At 42.3% G+C, this 19,576-nt stretch overlaps 1 protein-coding gene across 1 annotated transcript in view; it reads right to left on the minus strand.

Annotated features, from left to right (window-relative positions):
- ADAM12 (ADAM metallopeptidase domain 12) overlaps window positions 1–19,576 on the minus strand; it is a 376,200-nt gene that overhangs the window by 264,977 nt on the left and 91,647 nt on the right. The window contains exon 3 of the mRNA XM_074383072.1: window positions 4,088–4,161. Coding sequence (XP_074239173.1) covers window positions 4,088–4,161 — 74 coding nt within the window. The remainder of the gene's footprint in view (window positions 1–4,087; window positions 4,162–19,576) is intronic.

Consider the following 19,576-nt stretch of genomic DNA (forward strand, 5'->3'; position numbering starts at 1 on the left):
CCATTCTGCACCATGATTTTCTGAGAGATGATCTAAAATAAATGTATTTCCAAATATTTATGCCCATGTTTGGCCATATTAAAATGCCCTTTCTGTTATTGTTCTAGAGTGAATAGTAATTAAAGTTTCCCTGTAAGAGATGCCTGGAATCGTTCCAGACAAAATAAGTCAATGCTGAAGTTATTCTATCCCAGAGATACCCCCCTATCATAAATTCGGTGGGCCATGGACCTCCCATGGCAACTGCCTTCAGTCAGTGATGGGAACAGGACTTGAAATGAAGGCGCTCTGGGATTGACAGACCTAGGGAGCGTGATCTACTGCCATCACGCTTCATTATCCTAAGCTGAAAAAACTGATGTCTAAGCTGGCTAGCCTGTACACTAAAACATTTTCATCAAAGATACTGTTTCACAGAGTACCTGTGTAAGGGATGGCCTGAGCGTCCATGGGGAGCCAGTAGAGTTATGAAAGTTATAAACCTGGTTTCTGCAGGTCCATAGGCAGGCAGCAATATTGTGAAAAATGCTTCTCAGGGGAAGCTTTGTGTTTCTTTAAACATTCAATTATGGCTATACAAATACAGATTTTAAGTCAACAGCATCCAATCTTTTCATAAATTAGAGATGTTAGAAGGCAAATAGAAGAGATTCCCTGAAAAACTATTTAATAAAAATTCAGCCTTGTGCCATGAAGAATCAGTTCACCACAGAAGCATTTTGAGTAGGGTTAATTAGATGACTCTCAGCATTAGCTATAGATTTAAGGGACTAGGACTGCTTTAATTTAGGTTGTGGTTTCTAAGCAGGTTTTTCAATTACAGCAAGTTTCTGGATATTTAAAGACCCAATATTCAACAAGTAGATCTTATTTGCTCTTTAAAAGTCACTGGAGGCCTTGCAGAGGCCTTTCAAAATAACCTTTATCTTTTCCTTTTCAGGAACAACAAATATGTTAGCATTCTTCTTTTAACCATTTCCAAATTTTTAAGATATGTTTTTTCCTTCAAAGAAAAAGGTTTATTCCTTATTTTAAAAGTAATATTTTATTTTGGTAAAACATTAAGACAATAAAGTAAATAGCTTCCATAATTTTCCTACTCAGAGATATATGCCATGTGTATAATTTTAAAATAAACATTGAATACTATGTCAGCTATTTTCGTTAAAAAATAATAAACACTAGCAGAAAACAGCTATTTTCTAACATGCTAATGTGATTATACCGTGAATTTTTTAAATAATAAAAGTCTCATCATTTTTAATTGTTGAATAGTATCCTGTTTCATAGCTGATTATTGAATCTATCTCCTATTAACATACTTTTAGGTAAAACACCCTTGAGCACAGGACTGACTCTGGGCTTCCAGGCGCTGGAACGGTGTACTGACCGGCTTGCCTTCTGATTGGTCAGGGGTTCGTCCTGATTGGCCATGCCCTCTATTGCACTGGTTGTTAAACATGCAAATGGCCTCTGCTTACATTTTTATCTCTGGGTTCTTATAGCTTCATTTGTGAAGACTCTCTGACTTAAATCTACTGGGCCGATGGCTATGCAAATTAAAAATTCTGTAAAAAACTAAATGATTGATTGCCTTTTGAGTCTAACAGCATCACATGCTAGTAATACACAAGCATTTCACTCTACTTGATTTTTTTCTTTGTATTCACTGCATCGAAGGTACAGTTCATTTGGAATAAACATGTAACCTTTTGCAAAAAAAATTGTTACACTGAAGCATTTTGGGTAATCCATCATTAAAATAGTAATATTGGCATCCTCTTGTGAAAATGTTACTCTTAATATAATGGAATTTCTAAAATTGGTACAATACAATTAAAGTTATAGACTATTACAGGAACATATGAAACATTCTCCATATATTTTTGAAAATGCAGTCTGATAGTGAGGTTGGGAAGAGAGACATAAATTAAAAAGAGATAGTTTTATGTGTTCAACTTTTATAATTTTGAGATTATCTCATGAAAGACTCTGAATTGAAAGGGTGCAAATTAAGTTACCTTTAAAATGGTATTTATACAAATTAGCCACTATCTACCAGTCAACATATATTTCAGTATCTGCAGTAGTGGAAGGTAAATCATTTTCAGAGGGAACCATGGACAAGGTTATTAAGTCACTTTACAAACTCAGAGAACCAGGTGGGCTCTGAGAAATTATTTCTCTATGGAAATGTATGTCCATTATGAAGCTCAATGAAGTAGGATATAAAATTGCATATAAACTATGATATCAACTAAGAAGACAAAAGAAGCAAAGGCTTATTTACAAGGAAAAAAACTCCGTCTATATAATTTACCAGAATCTTAACAGGATTGTGTTTGGTGGTAAGAGCACTATTTTTTTTTCTTGATTTTAGGGTTATTTGTTCCTTTTACCCCCTATAATGTTCAGTTTTCTTCACTGGGTATACATATTATTTTCAAAGGAAAAACAACTTAAGGTTATTATGAGGTCGATTTTTGCTTCTCTACCTGCAGCCATAATGCTCTGTAAGACGTTCAAGTTAGCCTCCCCTCATGCTGTGCACGACGTTTTTCCAACAGTCTAACAATGGGAGCAGGTGCAATAAAGAAAACTCCTAAAGCCATCTGCCCACCACAACAACTCCATCGAGAAAATGCATCACCACCAGAAGCCTCATATTCTTTTGATCTTTCAGGGAATACCTAGTTTCTTACACTGAGATATTTTCAAAACCATACATAAAAAACAATATACAAAAATGTGGTGCCCCTTGATATTCTTATGTGAAGAAACAGAGTATGAAAATTTGTACTTTGCTAAGAAAGACAGATCAAAAGCAACACACTGTTTTCTCTCTGGATCCCTGATTATATAATACATGTGCCTGAACCTCTATTTTAAGATCAAGTCACAAGAATAGCTAAAAACACTTCATTTCTTGTTTCCAAAGCTTCTGATCCATTTAATGGTAAGCAATAATCATGTAAAAAAAAAATACAAAGAGGCAGGTTGCTGATCCCAGGAAGTAGGTAGTGTGATTGTATATACATTTTAATATATTATGACGTTAGAGATCAAACATTCGGACTGGTTGTTGTGTCTTTTGTCTGACTTGCTAAAAACATTCAAATCAAAGCACTGACATGGGTAAATGATCTGACTTGTTTACAGGAAGATGTTGAGTCAGGTTCTGGGACTCCAAGTCCCGGACAGAACTCAGCCCAGTGAGGCTCTCTCACCTCTACTCTTGTTTCAGAAAAAAAAAATCAGCATCCTGCTGATGGGTGAGGAACAGAACCAGTACTTTTGGAAGACAGAGACTGCTATTTTGACCAAGCAGGACTTGGAACATTGACTTCTATCTTTAAATAGAGATTGCTTAGAAGAACTAATAAGCTCTTCTTTTATGATACTAATGAAATAGAATATTAAGGAGTCCTTTAGATCGGAGGAATCTGTGGGGATATCCAGGGTGTAAAGAATAAGAAAATCAGTTGTTTTTAACTTACACTTAGAGGCAGACAAAATTTTCTGCTAGTAAGGCATGCAAAATATATACTAGTATCCAAGTGGCCCAGAAAAAGCCATAATGCCATTTTTTGGAAATTTATATAATTTTTCCATAAAAGGACCAATTTTTAAAAAGAAGAAGATGAAATAAATAGTCCAAACCACTGGAGATAAGCTTTGAAAGATAAACTCCTGGTATTTCTCAGGGAGATAATTTTTATCAGTTTGAAGCTGTTTCCCCTAATATAATCCAGGAGTTGTCAAAAGTCAACTAATTATAAAACTCTGTTATTTGAACAGTATAGGGATGCTTAAGCTAAATCCTTAAACAATTGGGCTTTGAAAAAATAAAACCTCAGAACTATGAAAAATAGTGCTGAGTTATAAAGCTCCTTTATAGAGTGATAAAATTCTTTATTTTTCCATCAGATAATTTTTAAAAGTTAATTCTAGCCTCAAATCCAAATTTGGATTACAAATCCAGGCATTTCGTTCTGTTTTTCTAAACACCAACATAAATCACATAGCACTTTCCTGTCCATGGTGTCTTAACTTTCTCCTATCGTGCAATAAACAAGAATTAACTTACTCATTTCTTTCCAGATTTATGATCAGTTCTTTGCTTTCCAGTTGTATTGAAATATTCAGCACTTCTGGATGTTTCTGAAAGATAAACAAGAAAAATCAGCTGAAAAATGTTTGGCTTTGACTTGCAAATATCTGCATAAGCTCCACAGGCATAGTCAATTGAGGGAATAAATGATGCGGTCAATCTAAGAAAGAGCCAAGTGCCATCACAACACAGTCTATAAATTAAGTTTTGTTAGCAGCAGTGAAGGCCAGGCACAGGATTGCTTGAGTCCAGAAATTTGAGACCAGCCTAGGTGGGCAACATAGTGAGATCCTGTCTCTACAAAATAATAAAAATAAGAAAATCAGAATATTATCCAGGTGTGGTAGTTTGTGCTTGTGGTCCCAGCTACTTGGGTGGCTCAGGTGAGAGGATTGCTTGAGCCCAAAAGTTCGAGGCTGCAGTGAGCTATGGTCACGCCACTGCACTCCAGCCTGAGTGACAGAGTGAGACCCTGTCTCAAAAAAAGAAAACAAGCCTCTAATTCCAGCACTTTGGAAGGCTGAGAGGGGCATATTAGCTGAGGTCAGTAGTTCGAGACCAGCCTGGTCAACATGATGAAACCCCATCTCTATTAAAGATACAAAAAATTAGCCTGGTGGTAGCACACCCTTGTAATCCCAGCTACTCAGGAGGCTGAGGCAGGAGAATTGCTTGAACCCAGGAGGTGGAGGTTACGTGAGCCAAGATCATGCCATTGCACTCCAGCCTGGGCAATAAGAGTAAAACTCTGTCTAAAAAAAATAAATAAGGAAGAAGAAGACAAGATTAGAGAGTTGGGGGTCATCCCATGGAACAGGCACCACAGACTCAAGGAGACGCCACTCTTCCTGGTCAGCACTGCAGAGTGCAGAAACTGCAGACTCAGTCTTACTGAGACATCATCACCACCACATTCAATTAGTGCTTCCTTCAGTTATGTGGACTTTGTCTGCCTTTGCTTTGTCAGTTATGTCAGTATTATGCTTACCGTATAAAAGCTATGAGAATGAGAAGTTTAGATGTAGTTTTCTAATACTTCATATTTGAAAGGTGGTCTTTTAACTCCAGAGCTCAAGAGACCTTTTCACAATATATATAATGTTTCGGCCATACCATGACTTAACAAACCACACACTAGTATACTTTAAGATAACACAGATTTTGTAGTTTCCAAATAGCCAACATGAAAATAATTCGGTAAAAGAAAACAAATTTAAACAAAACCCACAACAACTGAAGGTCATGTGAGTTTTCAGAAAAAGGCAAAACATGCCTTAACTGAGGCCATGTAACGGGTAGAATCAGAAAGGCTGAAACACTGTCTTTGCTTTGTTTTTAGGGCAGCACTTTGCACATCTTCTTGCAGTCTGTCTGCGTCTCCCATGGTAGCCATTTGCTACCTATGGCTATTTTGGTTAACTAAAATAAAATGAAATTTAAAAGTTAGTTCACCAGTCACACAGGACACACTTCAAGACTCAATTACTAAATGTGGCAGGTGGCCACCACTGTGGAATAGCACAGATATAGAGCACTTTCATCCCCATGGAACATTCTATTGGACAGCTCTGAGTTGGTGATGAAGTCCTAAAACTGACATCATGCAATGGCTGCCTGAGAAATAGATTATTTTAACTATCAGGGTGTTCAAGAGATAAAATTAGGTACCAACCCAAGGATTTTTTTTCTTATGAGCTTCAAGGAGGCTCTTTCTCAATTTTCATTGATGGATGATATTATTTTAAATAGTCACTTAAGCTTGAGAAGTAAATTGGTGAATTTCAGATACATGAAATTCTTACGTATATTTTCTGCATTTATACAGGCCTTCTTTTTGATGGATTTACTCTAGCAAAATACTATAAAACCCATCAAATTTATATATTTTGATACTGTCTGGTGTTTATAAGGACTGTATGCATTTCTGAGGGTCTACTCAACTTTGAAAATTAATATTACTATTTGATCCTACATGCCATGAAACATATATCATTTCTTTGTAGTATAGAGTGTCAACGTGTTCCTATGCCCTTACAGATATTTGCTTTTGAGTCCATCACAGGGATTCTTGCATATTTATCTATACTTGCCAACACCCGAGTTTCACTACAACTACTACCACAACGTTCTCTCCAGGGTCTACGATGTGTACTCATTAATTATATGTGTGAAAAACAAGATTGTTAATTATATTTACAATAAAACATTAGAACAAAATGTCATAATATTCTGGCAAAATGTGTCCAAACACCATTATGTATGTATACTTATGTGTGTATAACTACATGTTTTATATGTATGTAAATATAAATAACTTAGTTCCTTTAGTTACGAATTGTGTTTGCCCAAGATATCCACGCACAGATCACATACCATAAAAGGAAATCCTGACAATCGTATATGTGAATAAAAGTATATTATTTGCAACATCCATTTTCCCCCAAAGAATTGACGTAGTTTAAGCATTAACATTTGTAGTAATTCCACATAAAGTATTAGAACTGTTATGAGAGTCCAATGTCAACATCTTGCAGAAGAATATATTTTCCTTCAGGGAGATGGGAAGATCTTTACATATATTAGTTGAGGTATGACTGGTAAAGGAGAAATCAATAGAGAGGGAGAACAGACAGCTATTTTAATTCAAGACCACGAATTGCCTTAGACCTCTTAAAAGCATGTATTCAGTCCATCTTCTTTTGATTGTTATCCATTGAAGATAATGAAGTAGTACTGGTAAAACACAGCATTCCTTTTCTTAAAAATGATATATTGATTACGCTAATGGAACCATGTCTTTCATTGAATGCTTAAAGAACTGCACTTGCTGAATAAATCAATTAAATGCTAACCAATAGGCCAGAAATGCTTTGGCAGTAATCATTCTTTTTTCTTTAATTCGCAAAGTACATCCAAGAGTACATAAAATGTATAAGTACAATTCAACAAACAATAAAATAAACACCAGGGTATCTGCTACCCAGCTGGAAAAAGACTATTTCTACAATCTTAGAAGTCTCCTGTATTAGTTTGGTGGGGTTGTCATAACATGCACCACAGAGTGTGTGGCTTAAACAATAGAAATTTATTTTCTTACAGCTTTGGAGCTGGATGTCCAAAATCAAGATATTGACAGGTTTGGTTTCTTCTGAGGCCTCTCCTTGGCTTTGAGACAGCTGCCTTCTTGCTGTGTCCACAGATGGCCTTTCACATGGCTGTGTCCTAATCTCTTCTTATAATGACACCAGCCATACCAGATTAGCATATGACCTCATTTTACCTTAGTTGCCTTTTTAAAGGGTTTTTCTCCAAATACAGTCACATTCTAAGGTACCAGGGTTAGGACGTCAGTATAGGAATTTGTTTTGGGGAAGGGAGAGGCAATTCATCTCATACACCCCCTCGTGCTAAATTCATTATTACATTCCCCTTATTCCTAACCAGAGGTAACCATTATCCTGAATTTTCTGTTAATCATTATCTTAATTTCCTCTACAGTTTTATTCCTAGTGTACATATTCTTAAGCAATATACTGTTTAGTTTTATCCAGTTTTGAACCTTATAAAAATGGCCTCATACTTTGTCCATTCTTCTATGAATGGACTGGTTTCTTTTACTTAATCTTCAATTTGTTAGATTTATACATATGGTTGTATAGAGCTGTAGTCCATATATTTTCATTGCTGTGTAGTATTCTACTGTATTCTCCTACAGGTGCACTTCGGGTTTTTCTGACCACGCCTCCTTTTGCTCTTATAACCTTGTTACCCACGTTCTTGTGTACATGTCGTCTACTGCAGCGGTCCGCAACATTTTCAGCACCAGGGGCCGGATTCATGGAAGACAAATTTTCCATGGACTGGGGGTGGGGGTGGGGGATGGTTTTGGGATGATTCAAGCACATTATTATTACTTACTGTGTACTTTACTTTGATTGTCATTACATTGTAATATATAATGAAATAATTATACAACTCACCATAATGTAGCATCAGTGTGAGCCCTGAGATTATTTTTCTGCAACTAGACGGTCCCATCTGGGGGTGATGGGAGTCACTGACAGATCATCAGGCATTAGATTCTCATAAGAAGTGGGCCACCAGGTCCCTCACATGCACAGTTCACAATAGGGTTTTTGCTCCTATGAGAATCCAGTGCAAGCGGTGGGGAGCAGCTGCGGTGTGGAGCAGCTGCAAACATAGATGTAGCTTCTTAGCCTGCAGCTCCCCTCCTGCCGTGCGGCCTGGTTCACAGGGGTTGGGGACCCCTGCCTTGCTGGACAGATACGAGTTTCTCTGGCTAATCTGGGATAGAAACTCTGGGTGGTGATGTTTGTCCATGTTTGACTTTACTAGGGATCTTTGAATTGTTTTCCAAATTGCAAATGGGTTATAAATATTTCCCCCATTACACAGCCTCATGAATATCTGGCAAAAATTTTAAAAGACAGGCAACACCAATCTGCCGATTGTGAAACTGCACCTGACTGGGGTTTCCTTTCCACCTCCCTCCTTAGCAGCGAGGCAGAGCAACTTTGCTTATGCTTATGGAATATTTCATGTTCTACTCCGGCGAAATACTTGCTCCTGTTTTTTGACCATTTTCTTTCCTGCTTTCTTCCTCCCCGCTTTCTCTTATCATTATTAAATTGTAGTTATTTCTACATTCTGGAAGCTATGCATTTGTCCATTTTATGCTCCATGAATATTTTCTCCCAGTTTGGGCTTTGTCTTTTCATCCTCTTGAGCATGTTCTCATGAACAGAATACTTTAATTTTAATAAAATCCTTTACGGTTTAAAGTATTTGTGCCTCATTTGAGAAATCCTTCCCTACTCCAAGATCAAAAAGCAGACTGTGTTACCTTCTAAATGTTTCATAATTTTGCCTTTCACATTTAAGTCCCATCCAGACTTGATTTTTGTGGCTAGTACAAAGCAGGAGTCCAATTCTACTTTAAAGAAAATATGATCAACAATTGTTCTAGCATCACTTGTTAAAGGTCTGTCCCTTCCTGGCTGGACATGGCAGCTCATGCCTGTAATCCCAGCTCTTTGGGGGACCGAGGCAGATTGGATCACCTGAGGTCAGGAGTTCAAGACTAGCCTGGGTCTTGCTATGTTACCCAGGCTGGTCGTGAACTCCTATCCTCAAGCAATCCTCCTGCCTCAGCCTCTCAAGTAGCTGGGACTACAGGCTCAAGCTATCACAGATAACTTGGTTTCCACTCTTATTGCTGAAAAGTCAGCCCTCAGCCTCCTTGTACAGGTGACCCATCTCTTCTCTGCAGGTGCTTTTGTGATCTTTCTCTCTTCCCTGTTTGGCATTGTGGCCATCGTCTATCTGGGTGTGAATTTTCTTTTATTTGTTCACTTTGATTTGTCCTCCTTGGAGAAAAGATGCACCCTTACTCTCTTCATTGGAGTAGTTTTATTTCTCATTCGCCCATACACAGTTGTGTGTCTCCTGCGGTGTTTGGGACTCAATGGCAGGTTGGAAGCAGGTGGGGTTAAGGGGTGTGATCCAAGATTGGAGGCTGCACAAACCAAGAGTGGCCAAAAGCCAGGGGAGAATACAGGAGGTGAGGGAGCCAGCAGGTAAGAGGATCTGGTAGCTGCTGGCCAAAAGAGGACTACAGATGGAGAGACTAGACAGAGGTGAGGTCTGTGGAACGGACATTCCAGAGAGGAAAGGACCACTTCCTACAGGACGCTGGGCAGGAGAGAAGGAAAGGGTTCTGCAGCGAGAGAAGCATTATAATTCAGAGGCAGGTTCTCCTCAACAAAGATGATAAACCATGCAATGTTCAACAGCTTCCTGCTTCTTCCAAAGTCATAAGAAAATATCTTATTTTCTTAAGTTTGAAAGTCCAAATGAATCAATATATTTTTATCTGCCGCACTGCCTCTTAAGCCATAAGGCATTGACGTTTACTGCTATCTCTACTGACCTGTATGTACGCATGCATGTACATATGCATGCATGTGCTTGAACATGTGTTTTTGTGTGTCACTGTATTATTTCGGGCTGATGTCCCAGTTTATTATAGGATTTTTCATGAAATAGCTCTTGCTATTTGTACTTACATTTCACTCCCAAGTCCATCCAGGACTCAGATCTAAGTTCTCTCATTAGGGTGTGCAGGCTGGGAGATAAACCCCAAGACTGATACTGCCTTTACCCCAAACCTCTCTTTCCTCCTAGGAGGGAAGCTTTATCTCTGGGCAAAACTTATCAGACACTCTATCCTCAGTGCACGTGTGCTCTCAGGAAGCACATGCCTTGCTCACAGAAAGGCGTTTTTGGCAGACTGCCACTGAGACAGTGAGCCCAGGTAAATCTGCAAAGACGAGTATGGCTAGGACCCAACTGTCCACTTTTAGGACTCCCAGGTGCCTGTGTTCTCTCAGAGGCTTCCCACAATGCACCTGGCCAGGGCACCCCAGGAAACTGGCCGTACAAACAGATGTGCAAAAAGTGATTGACTGACTGACTGGCTGACTAGATTGCCTTTTTTTTTTTTTTTTTTTTTTTTGGTGCTATCCATGTTATGCCACCCTTCCATAATCTGTGTAATTGGAGGCTGATCCAAACTTGACTTTAAATCATTTCACCCATAATGAACACCACAAACTATCTGGAGTCCATAAATGTAGCTTTGCATGGTTGTAGAAGTGCCTACTATTTTTCCTGAAGGACAGAATGACACACAGCATCAGCTTCCTGGTGTTTTTCTCTCTTTAGGGAATAAGAAATTCTTAACAGCTTAGAAAAATCTGCCCCGATTCTGAGGGTGAATTAATGTGGCAATGAAACGGCAGCAGGGCTGGCAGGCAAGAGGGAATTATCATCCAAAAAGTAAGATTTGGGGTCAATGGCCAAATCCACTCCCATCACAACTCTGAGGTTATTCTTCCAAAGGCCATGATCAGTTACAGCCAAAGTCATTCATCTCAACCATCAATACTGGAAGCTCAGTGGGATCTAATTTTTCAAGCAGAACAACAAAATTAAAATATTGCATTCAAGGGAACTCTAAAATAACTAGATCCCTCTCCGGCACTAAATAAATGCTTCAGGCTGCAGCCCTGGCATTCATGGGGCACAAGGGAGTCATTTATTGCTATGAATATTTAGAGGCAATCTTGATTACCACTTTAATATTAGTGTGCTAGTTCCACGGCCTGGAAGATATGCACACTGTGGAATTTAGAGCAGACAAAATTGAATTAACGGCAGTATAACACAGTCAAGAATTAAGGCACTGCAGCACCATAGTGGGGTGTCCCTGGTTGGGGCCTATATTTTAGTACATAAATAATGATAATGTTTATTCATGAGTTATTGACAATTTTTCTGATGGATAATGAACCTTAGCCAACAACCTGTTAAAATGTACAGGATGCCATGTATCGTCCTTAGGTGTATAATGGAGTTGGAAACTGTTCGTGTGTTAAAATGGATTACTTTTAGCACAGGACTGTCCACTGTGTTTCCGCAGCATGGCAGATTCTCAGTTTTTCAGGCCGCTTCTCCCTCCCTGCAGGAAAAGGTACCACCACATCACCTTTGGTCCTTGTCATGCTCTTAGCTCAGGCTCTTTGTCCCATTGCTACTGTATGATCGTTAATCCTCAAGTTTGCAGCAAACATTTCAGATTTTCATTTTAGATTATTTTAGCTAGAGCCAGAGCATCTTAAAGCCTTATGTATTCACTGAAATACTTCTGGTCTCCTTCCATGCATCTGAATGCTACAGAATGACAGCCCACCAGGTGCGTGCATCTGTCTGAGGACAATGGCCAATTCTGAGGCCGATGACATTACTCTGCTCCCTTCTCAAGCTTACTATTGGGTTCGAAGAGGGACGTGACAACATGACTTATCAGAAAGCACCCTGGAAAACACTGTGATATGAATTTCTCAAACTTAACACGGCTAAAATTCTGTTTTTATTTGACCATTTCCTTCCCTCACCCCTGATCCATGACAAAGGGGAGGCTGGAGAAAATTCACCCAAGCTTTCCTCCAGAATTCCTGAGCTTAGTGATGCCCTTTCTTAAAACCCTTCAACAGGGACCTGATGTGCTTAGAATAAGACAGCCGTGAAGGCTCCGGCGTCTGCTCACCTAGTGGCCTCACCTTCAAGCCATCACTCACTTGTTCCCAAAGCTTCTGGGTCCCCCTGCCTGTTGACTCTCTGCCAAAACATCTTCTCTGGGCCCTTTGTGCAGCTTAACCTCCAGGCACCGGCCTGGACGGCACTGCCTCAGAGAAGCCCTAGCCTCCAAAGGGGGCTGTCTGTTCTCACAAAGCCCGTTTCCGTCTTTTCCTAGCAAAGTTCCAACTTTTTGATGATTTTTGTTTTTCTTTTACTTGTTTACAGTCTGTCTCCCTTGGGAAAATAGAAACTTCCCAAAGGCAAAGATTTTGTCAGCGTGTTCCACGTTACAGTCCCCACGTCTGGAGCAGGGCCAGCAAGATGCCTCTGCAGGATGAAGGGTACAGGCAGGAGGAGCAGGGGATGCAGGAGGAACACTGCCTCGGGGGTGCGGAGGAGACCCCCAAAGGTACCCTGAGGTATAAGAGTGGCCTCAAGACCCTCCTCACCTGTCACATGCTGTCACAAGCAGAGGGCTGTAGTCCTTCCCTCTGACCCATGGGCTCCCTGTTTGCCTTGCCCTGGGAGGTCGATGTCCCCTGTGGGACACAAGTGGTTGTGAAAGGAGCCATGTACAAGGAGCAGGGAAACCCTGGCTTTTGAAAATGGACTTGCATTCTGTTCTTCTGAGGAGAGTAGGCAGGGCTTTCCCTGTGAGCTGAATTTCTTACATTTGTACTTGGGACTGGATACAAATGAACAATGAATGCATCTTCCCAGGTTGGCCCCCAGCACCCTCAGCTCTCCGGAGAGGATTCCACGTCCTGCTGCTCAGTTTCTTTGGAACTTCGTGATGAAAAATCCAAAATAGGGCAGAGAGGGAAGGGAAGCAGCAGGAGGGGAAGCAGCAGGAGGGAGGCAGCAGGAGGGGGGCAGCAGGAGGGGGGCAGGAGGGGGGCAGCAGGAGTGGGGCAGCAGGAGGGGGAGCAGCGGGAGGGGGGCAGCAGCAGGGCTTTTGATAAAATCTGAATCAATACAAACTACAAGGTGAAAAGTGGAGGTGGATGTGGTGACATGACAGCCTGGGGACAGGACCATGTGGTGACGTGGTGGCCCAGGGACAGAACCACATGGTGGCATAGTGGCCCCAAGGACAGGACAGTGTGGTGACATGGTGGCCCAGGGATAGAACAGCATGGTGACATAGTGGCCCTAGGCACAGGACCGTGTGGTGGTATGGTGGCACCAAGGACAGGATCGTGCAGTGACATGGTGGCCCTGGGACAGGACTATATGGTGATACAGTGACTCCAAGGATAGGACCGCAAGGTGACATGGTGGCCCTGGGAACAGAACTGTATGCTGACACGGTGGCCCAGGGACAGGAAAGTGGTAACATAGTGGCCCAGGGAAAAGGATCATGTGATAATATAGTTACCCTTACCCCTAAGGACATGACCACATGGTGACATAATGACCTGGGGACAGGACTGCATGACACGGTAGCCCTGAGAATAGGACCACATGATCACATGATGGCTTCGGGAGAGGACCCCATAGTGACATGGTGACCCAGGAATAAGATTGTGTGGTGACATGATGGCTAGAGAAAAGGACCGTGTGGGGATGCAGTGGCCCAGGGACAGGATCATATAGTGACTTGGTAACCCTGGGGACAGGGCCATGTGGTGACATGGTGCCCAAGGGCTGGACTGTGTGATGACATCGTGTTGCTGAAGTCGGCCTCTGACCAGGCCCAAGCTGACAGCAAATCCCGCCAGGCTGCGAGGCCGCCTCCTCGGACCGATGCTGCCTGTGCCCTCTCCTGCGTCCAGGCATCTCTGCCAGCACCTGGCTCCCTGCTGAGAACCGTCAGATGCCAAGGTGAGGAGGCAGAAGGCCAAGGCTGGGATGGGTCTTTCCTGTCAGCCACATACCTGCTGGGCTCAGAAGGACCACTGGCAGCCCCAGTGCCATGTGCCAGCCCTTTGAACGTTCAGCGTCAGTGCCAGCTGCACCGGGAAGCAGGGCTGAGGAGGTGTGCTTGTCATGGGAAGAAGCCCAGGCTGGGTTCCAAGACACAGTTCACTTCAGCATCTTCAGACCACCCCCGAGAGCCCAGAAGGAGGTCTTGGAGCACCCTGATCAATATCTAGGAGCATCCTAGGTTGAAAGTTCATGAAGATGCAGCAATCCCTCCTCTTTCGACTATAAAGGAACAATACTTTTAATATTTAATTTTTCATTATGGAAACGTAGTGTTTTTCCATTTAAGAGGCTTAGTAGGAGGGGCCTCAGGCTAGAAGGCTGTGGTCAGTTTGCGGCTGTAAGCCACGGACTGCAGATCAGTCTTTTAACACTGCTGGGCCTCAGTTTTCTCACTGGGAAAACGGGATAACCACGCTATCCATTCTATCACTGTGGTCATTGAAATAACAGGTTCCCAAAGATGTCTATGTGCTAACCCTGGGAACCTGTGCTTGGCTACCTTACCTGGTGAAAGGGGCTGCGAAGATGCAACCTTAAGTAAGGTTAAGGACCGAACATCATCCTGGATTAGTCAGATGGACCCAACATAATCACAGGGGTTCCTGAAAGTAGAGAATCTCTCATGACTGGGGGCAGAAAGATGCGACAAGAAGGCCTGACCCACCGTGCTCACTTTGAAGGTGTCAAGGGAGCCGTGAGCCAAGGAACCTGGTGTCTCTGGAAGCTGCGAACCGCCCTCAACTGCCAGCAAGAACGTCGGGACCTTGGTCCCACAACCACACAGAACTGAATTCTGCCAGTGCGTCAACGAGCACGAAATGCATTCTCCCCAGAGCCTCCACCAAGAAGGAAGCCCTGTGGACACTTTGATTTTAACCTGGTGAGATCTGAAGCAGAGAATCCAGCCATACCCACTGGGCTTCTGACATTGAAACCGTGACTGTGAGATAATAAATGGGTGTCCTTTTAAGCCACTTAAATGGGTGTGATTTGTTACAGCAGCACTAGACAATGGACATAATTAAGACGATTGCTATGAGATTCAAATGGTAAAAAGGCTGTTTGGAAACCATCATGCATGACAAAATGAAAAAGCGTGCTTATTACAGAAATCCAATCCCAAATCAAACCACGACTGCACAGCAGGACAGTGACAGGATACCAATTCACTTACTATTTATTGCTATTCTCCCAAATTGCACCCTTTTATGCTTTTTATAGTTAGATCAAAATGGGCATAATAAATGAGATTTTGGAAAATTTTCAAAAAGGAATATTATACATTTATTAACTGAAGGCCTATTTATGAGCCAGGCACTGGGTCCAGTTCTGGGTTGATAGCTGAAAGCAGCTTAGCTTTCTCACTTCTTCTATATGGGAAGAGGCTCTTATGTAATATGTGTACGACCAATCACAGAAGGGGATAGAAGGTACTAGAAGACCTGTGGGATATTCTAGTACCTTCTGTCCCCTTCTATGATTCACAAAATATGAATGTACTTCATTTTGGTGTAGAATGCTTTAAGGCAGGCGTCCCCAAACTACGGCCCGCGGGCCACATGCGGCCCCCTGAGGCCATTTATCCGGCCCCCCGCCGCACTTCAGGAAGGGGAACCTCTTTCATTGGTGGTCAGTGAGAGGAGCACAGTATGTGGCGGCCCTCCAACGGTCTGAGGGACAGTGAACTGGCCCCCTGTGTAAAAAGTTTGAGGACGCCTGCTTTAAGGCAATACTTTCTAAGGTACGCTTACTGATATAACCAGGGCAATTAAAATATGATAAAAGCACAGAGCACTGTTCTTGGGACGGCCTGTGTAGCCTTTGGAGACAGCCAGTGGTGGAATAACACGCGCTGTGTTTATTAACCAGAAAGCTCGCTTCCAATTCAAAGGTCATTTATCTAACTCGTTTCATGTCTGGAAACATTCACTTACCCTATTTTTTCCCCCCTACAATACCATTTCAAAACTGTCAGTCAGGGGAAGTTAGCTTAAGTTGCTAGTTTGTTTGCATGCAAGCTGTCTTCTAGAAGAAATATCCCATTCCTATGTTGACTAAAAGCCATTTATAAAGCATCACTGTAATGTCTTTCAAATAAACATTAGCAGAATATACTAAGCTCTTTAAAGAGTAATCTCGCTATGGATCACAGAGGCACCGAGTCACTGTGTAGTAAGTGAGGCCGAATGCAAACAAGTTTTTCTATTACAAACAGAATTACAGCTAATTGCTAACTTTTTATAAAACACATTCAAATTGCACCATGAAAACACATGCTACAAGCCTCACAAAGATCCTGCAAAGATAATTCTCATTTCACGACTTCAGACAAAAATTGAAGTGAGACTGTCGCCCGCTTTTTCCTTTGCCTGCCTGTCTGGCTGTATCTTGGGGGCATTCATTAGAGCCTCAGCATCAGGGGGGAGATGGAACAGGAGGAATGGGACCGCGGGGCACGCTGCGGCTGGAGGAGAAGCTCCACTGGAGTTGGGAGATGGAGCTAGAAAGCCCAGGGCTGGGGCCGTGATGTATGTAGCCCCGGGACTGAGGACGAAAGGCAAAAGCAGGTGAAGGATTTGAGAAGGACTTGAAGTCGTCTGGCTGTGTGGCCCCTGGACCAGCCACCACATGAAACAGACCATCACTTGGCCAGGCCAGCAGGACTTTGCAACCTTCATGAGTATAACTTTCCATCTCCAACCCAGCCTGGTCCCGGGACAGAGTGATCCTTAATCTGTATACTTTGCTGATGAAAACCGGGGTTCAGTTATTTTTCTTGTTAAAATATTAAAAAATCAGCCAGCCACGAAGCCCAGGGAAACTGATGAAAAACTTGGTCCTCTATGTAGAAGACGCTCGATTCCAAAGCTCCAGCTCTGACCTCTCTCTTGAGCCCAGCACATACATTACAAATGGCCCAAAAGCCACTATCAGCAGATCTCTCCCTGGCAACTCAAAGGCTACAGTGTTGAAAACTCAGCAGCTCGTTTCATATTTCTCCCGACTCCCCAAGAGCATTCCTCACTTTGTGATCCCTTCTTCTTCCTGCTGTCATCATCATCCTTTTGGTCCACATTGGTACCTTCTTCTAACTCTCTTTTTTCTCTCGGTTCCCATGTTGAGTTTTGTAACTCCTTCTCTGGAGTATCCCCACAATTTCTCCTATTCCTGCCGCATGGCCCTCATTCCAGCTCTCCCCTGGCTACTCTGTCACCAACCGGTCCTAGGCATTGTTCCCCAAGCTGTTTTATTAAGGTGGGGCTCAAACAATCCTTCTGCCCTTCATCTTGTATATAAAGCAAAGATTCCTGAGCATCCCAGACTGCTCGACCTGTCTCCTCTCCCTCCATCCCATTCAGTGCTCTAGAGCAGGGCTGATGTGCATTTTCTGTATCCCTATGTGTACCTATCTGTAATGAAACAGATAATAAATATGTTAAGTTTTGTTAGCCATAAAGTCCCTGTCGTGACTGCTCAACTCTGCCATTGCAATACAAAAGCAGTCAGACCATAGGAATGAATGTGGCTGTGTTCCAATCAAACTCTACTTATGTACACCAAAATTTGAATTTTACATCATTTTATGTGTTATGAAATATTCTTCTTTTGATGTTTCTTCTCCAGCCATTTAAAACGGTAAAAAAATAAAAAATAAAAAATCTCAAACACGGGCAAGCATCAAAATCACCTGGAGTGCTTATTACAACAGACCTCATAGTGCCCACCTAGAGCTTCCGATTCAGATGATCCAGATGGGGCCCGAGCATCTGCATTTCTAGCAAGTTCCCAGGTAACGCTGACGTTGCTGGTCTGGGGACCACATCGCAGAATCATCGTGCTTGACCGAGTTTCACAGGCCAGCAACCCACAAGGCGCCTTCAGCCTGCAGCTATCACTAGCTTGGCCCCAAAGTACGTGCCATCCAGTGCTGTCAATCTGGTTAAGTTGCTAACATCTAAGAGTCAGGAGAATTCTCAGACAAATCTGGAGGTGCAGCTTCTAGGAGGGGAGAAATATCAGAAAACCGGCAACCCTGGGTTTCTACTTCAGTGGTAACAGTTGGCTAAAACTAAGTAGAGGCCACCACTTCTCCCAGCCCCATCTGCCCTATGGGATACACACGCGGAAGCCAGGGGGCAAGGCTTACCTGTCATCTTAGGTCTGGCTAGCTTCACTGGTTTGTGACACTGGCCTGGCCCCTACAGGTATTGAGTCCAGAATCCCTGGCCTCAAGTCAAACAGGATGATGTGGGATATACATGAAACAAATGAATGAGCACCCCATTTATTTTTATTTATTTTTATTTTTTGAGACAGAGTCTCGCTCTGGCACCCAGGCTGGAGTGCAGTGGCGCAATCTTGGCTCACTGCAACCTCTGCCTCCCAGGTTCAAGTGATTCTCCTGCTTCAGCCTCCCAAGTAGGTGGGATTACAGGCGTGTGCCACCACACCTGGACAATTTTTGTTATTTTTTTTTTAGTAGAGATGGGGTTTCACCATGTTGGCCAGGCTGGTCTTGAACTCCTGACCTCAAGCGATCTGCCCACGTTGGCCTGCCATTTCTTTTTTTGCCTTTCCTTCTACTTCCTAAAATACTCTCCATCTTCCAAAAGGCTCCCTCAGATGTCCTAGCCTTCAAAACTCTCCATGAAGGCTCAGGGAGAGCTCTTCTCTCCAATCTCTGCTCTTCTAACTACACTGGCACATTTTAGCTGAAACGTAGTTATTTCTGTTATCACTTACAAACACTGTCCACTCACTAGTTTTCAAGCTTCTTGAGGCCTCAGCCAACTTTGAAAATCTGTCAGTGTGCCTTCAAGCACTGCTTCGTTGTACATAAAAAATACGAAATCTATGCCTGTTTGGATTAAACCTATCAATGCATCATAAAATGCTGTTCTCATCTCTTCATCAAAGGCTTACAGGGCAGATCCTGAAACTGTGCTAAGTACAGGCTGTCCACCCTGATAATCAATCTTGATTTTTGCTACAAAGTTCAAACTTATCACTACATGGAATAAATGAATATACTGGAATTTTGGCTGCTGATGTGTTGACAAAGTATTTAAATTCACCCTTAACACAGATGAATTTCAGACCAAAATAGAAAATGTAGTCCTTGCTGAGGATGAGGCTGGAATAATCACAGGTGTGTGATTACCAAAACATTGATGTATTTTGAGCCTTCCTGGATTGCCCTATCTGAAACTAAACCACAGGAGTGAAAATGTCACAGCATTAAAGAAGTCACTGTGGAAACTGCAGGATTTCTCCTGGGACAGTCTCAACTGTTCAGCTTTTCTCCGTGTTCTGCTAGGAAGAGGAAAGGGTTGCTCCATTCCTAAGAATGACCTGACTTAAATGATGAAAAACTGG

The sequence above is a fragment of the Saimiri boliviensis genome, chromosome 12 (assembly GCF_048565385.1).
Source record: "Saimiri boliviensis isolate mSaiBol1 chromosome 12, mSaiBol1.pri, whole genome shotgun sequence".
Lineage (NCBI taxonomy): Eukaryota > Metazoa > Chordata > Mammalia > Primates > Cebidae > Saimiri > Saimiri boliviensis.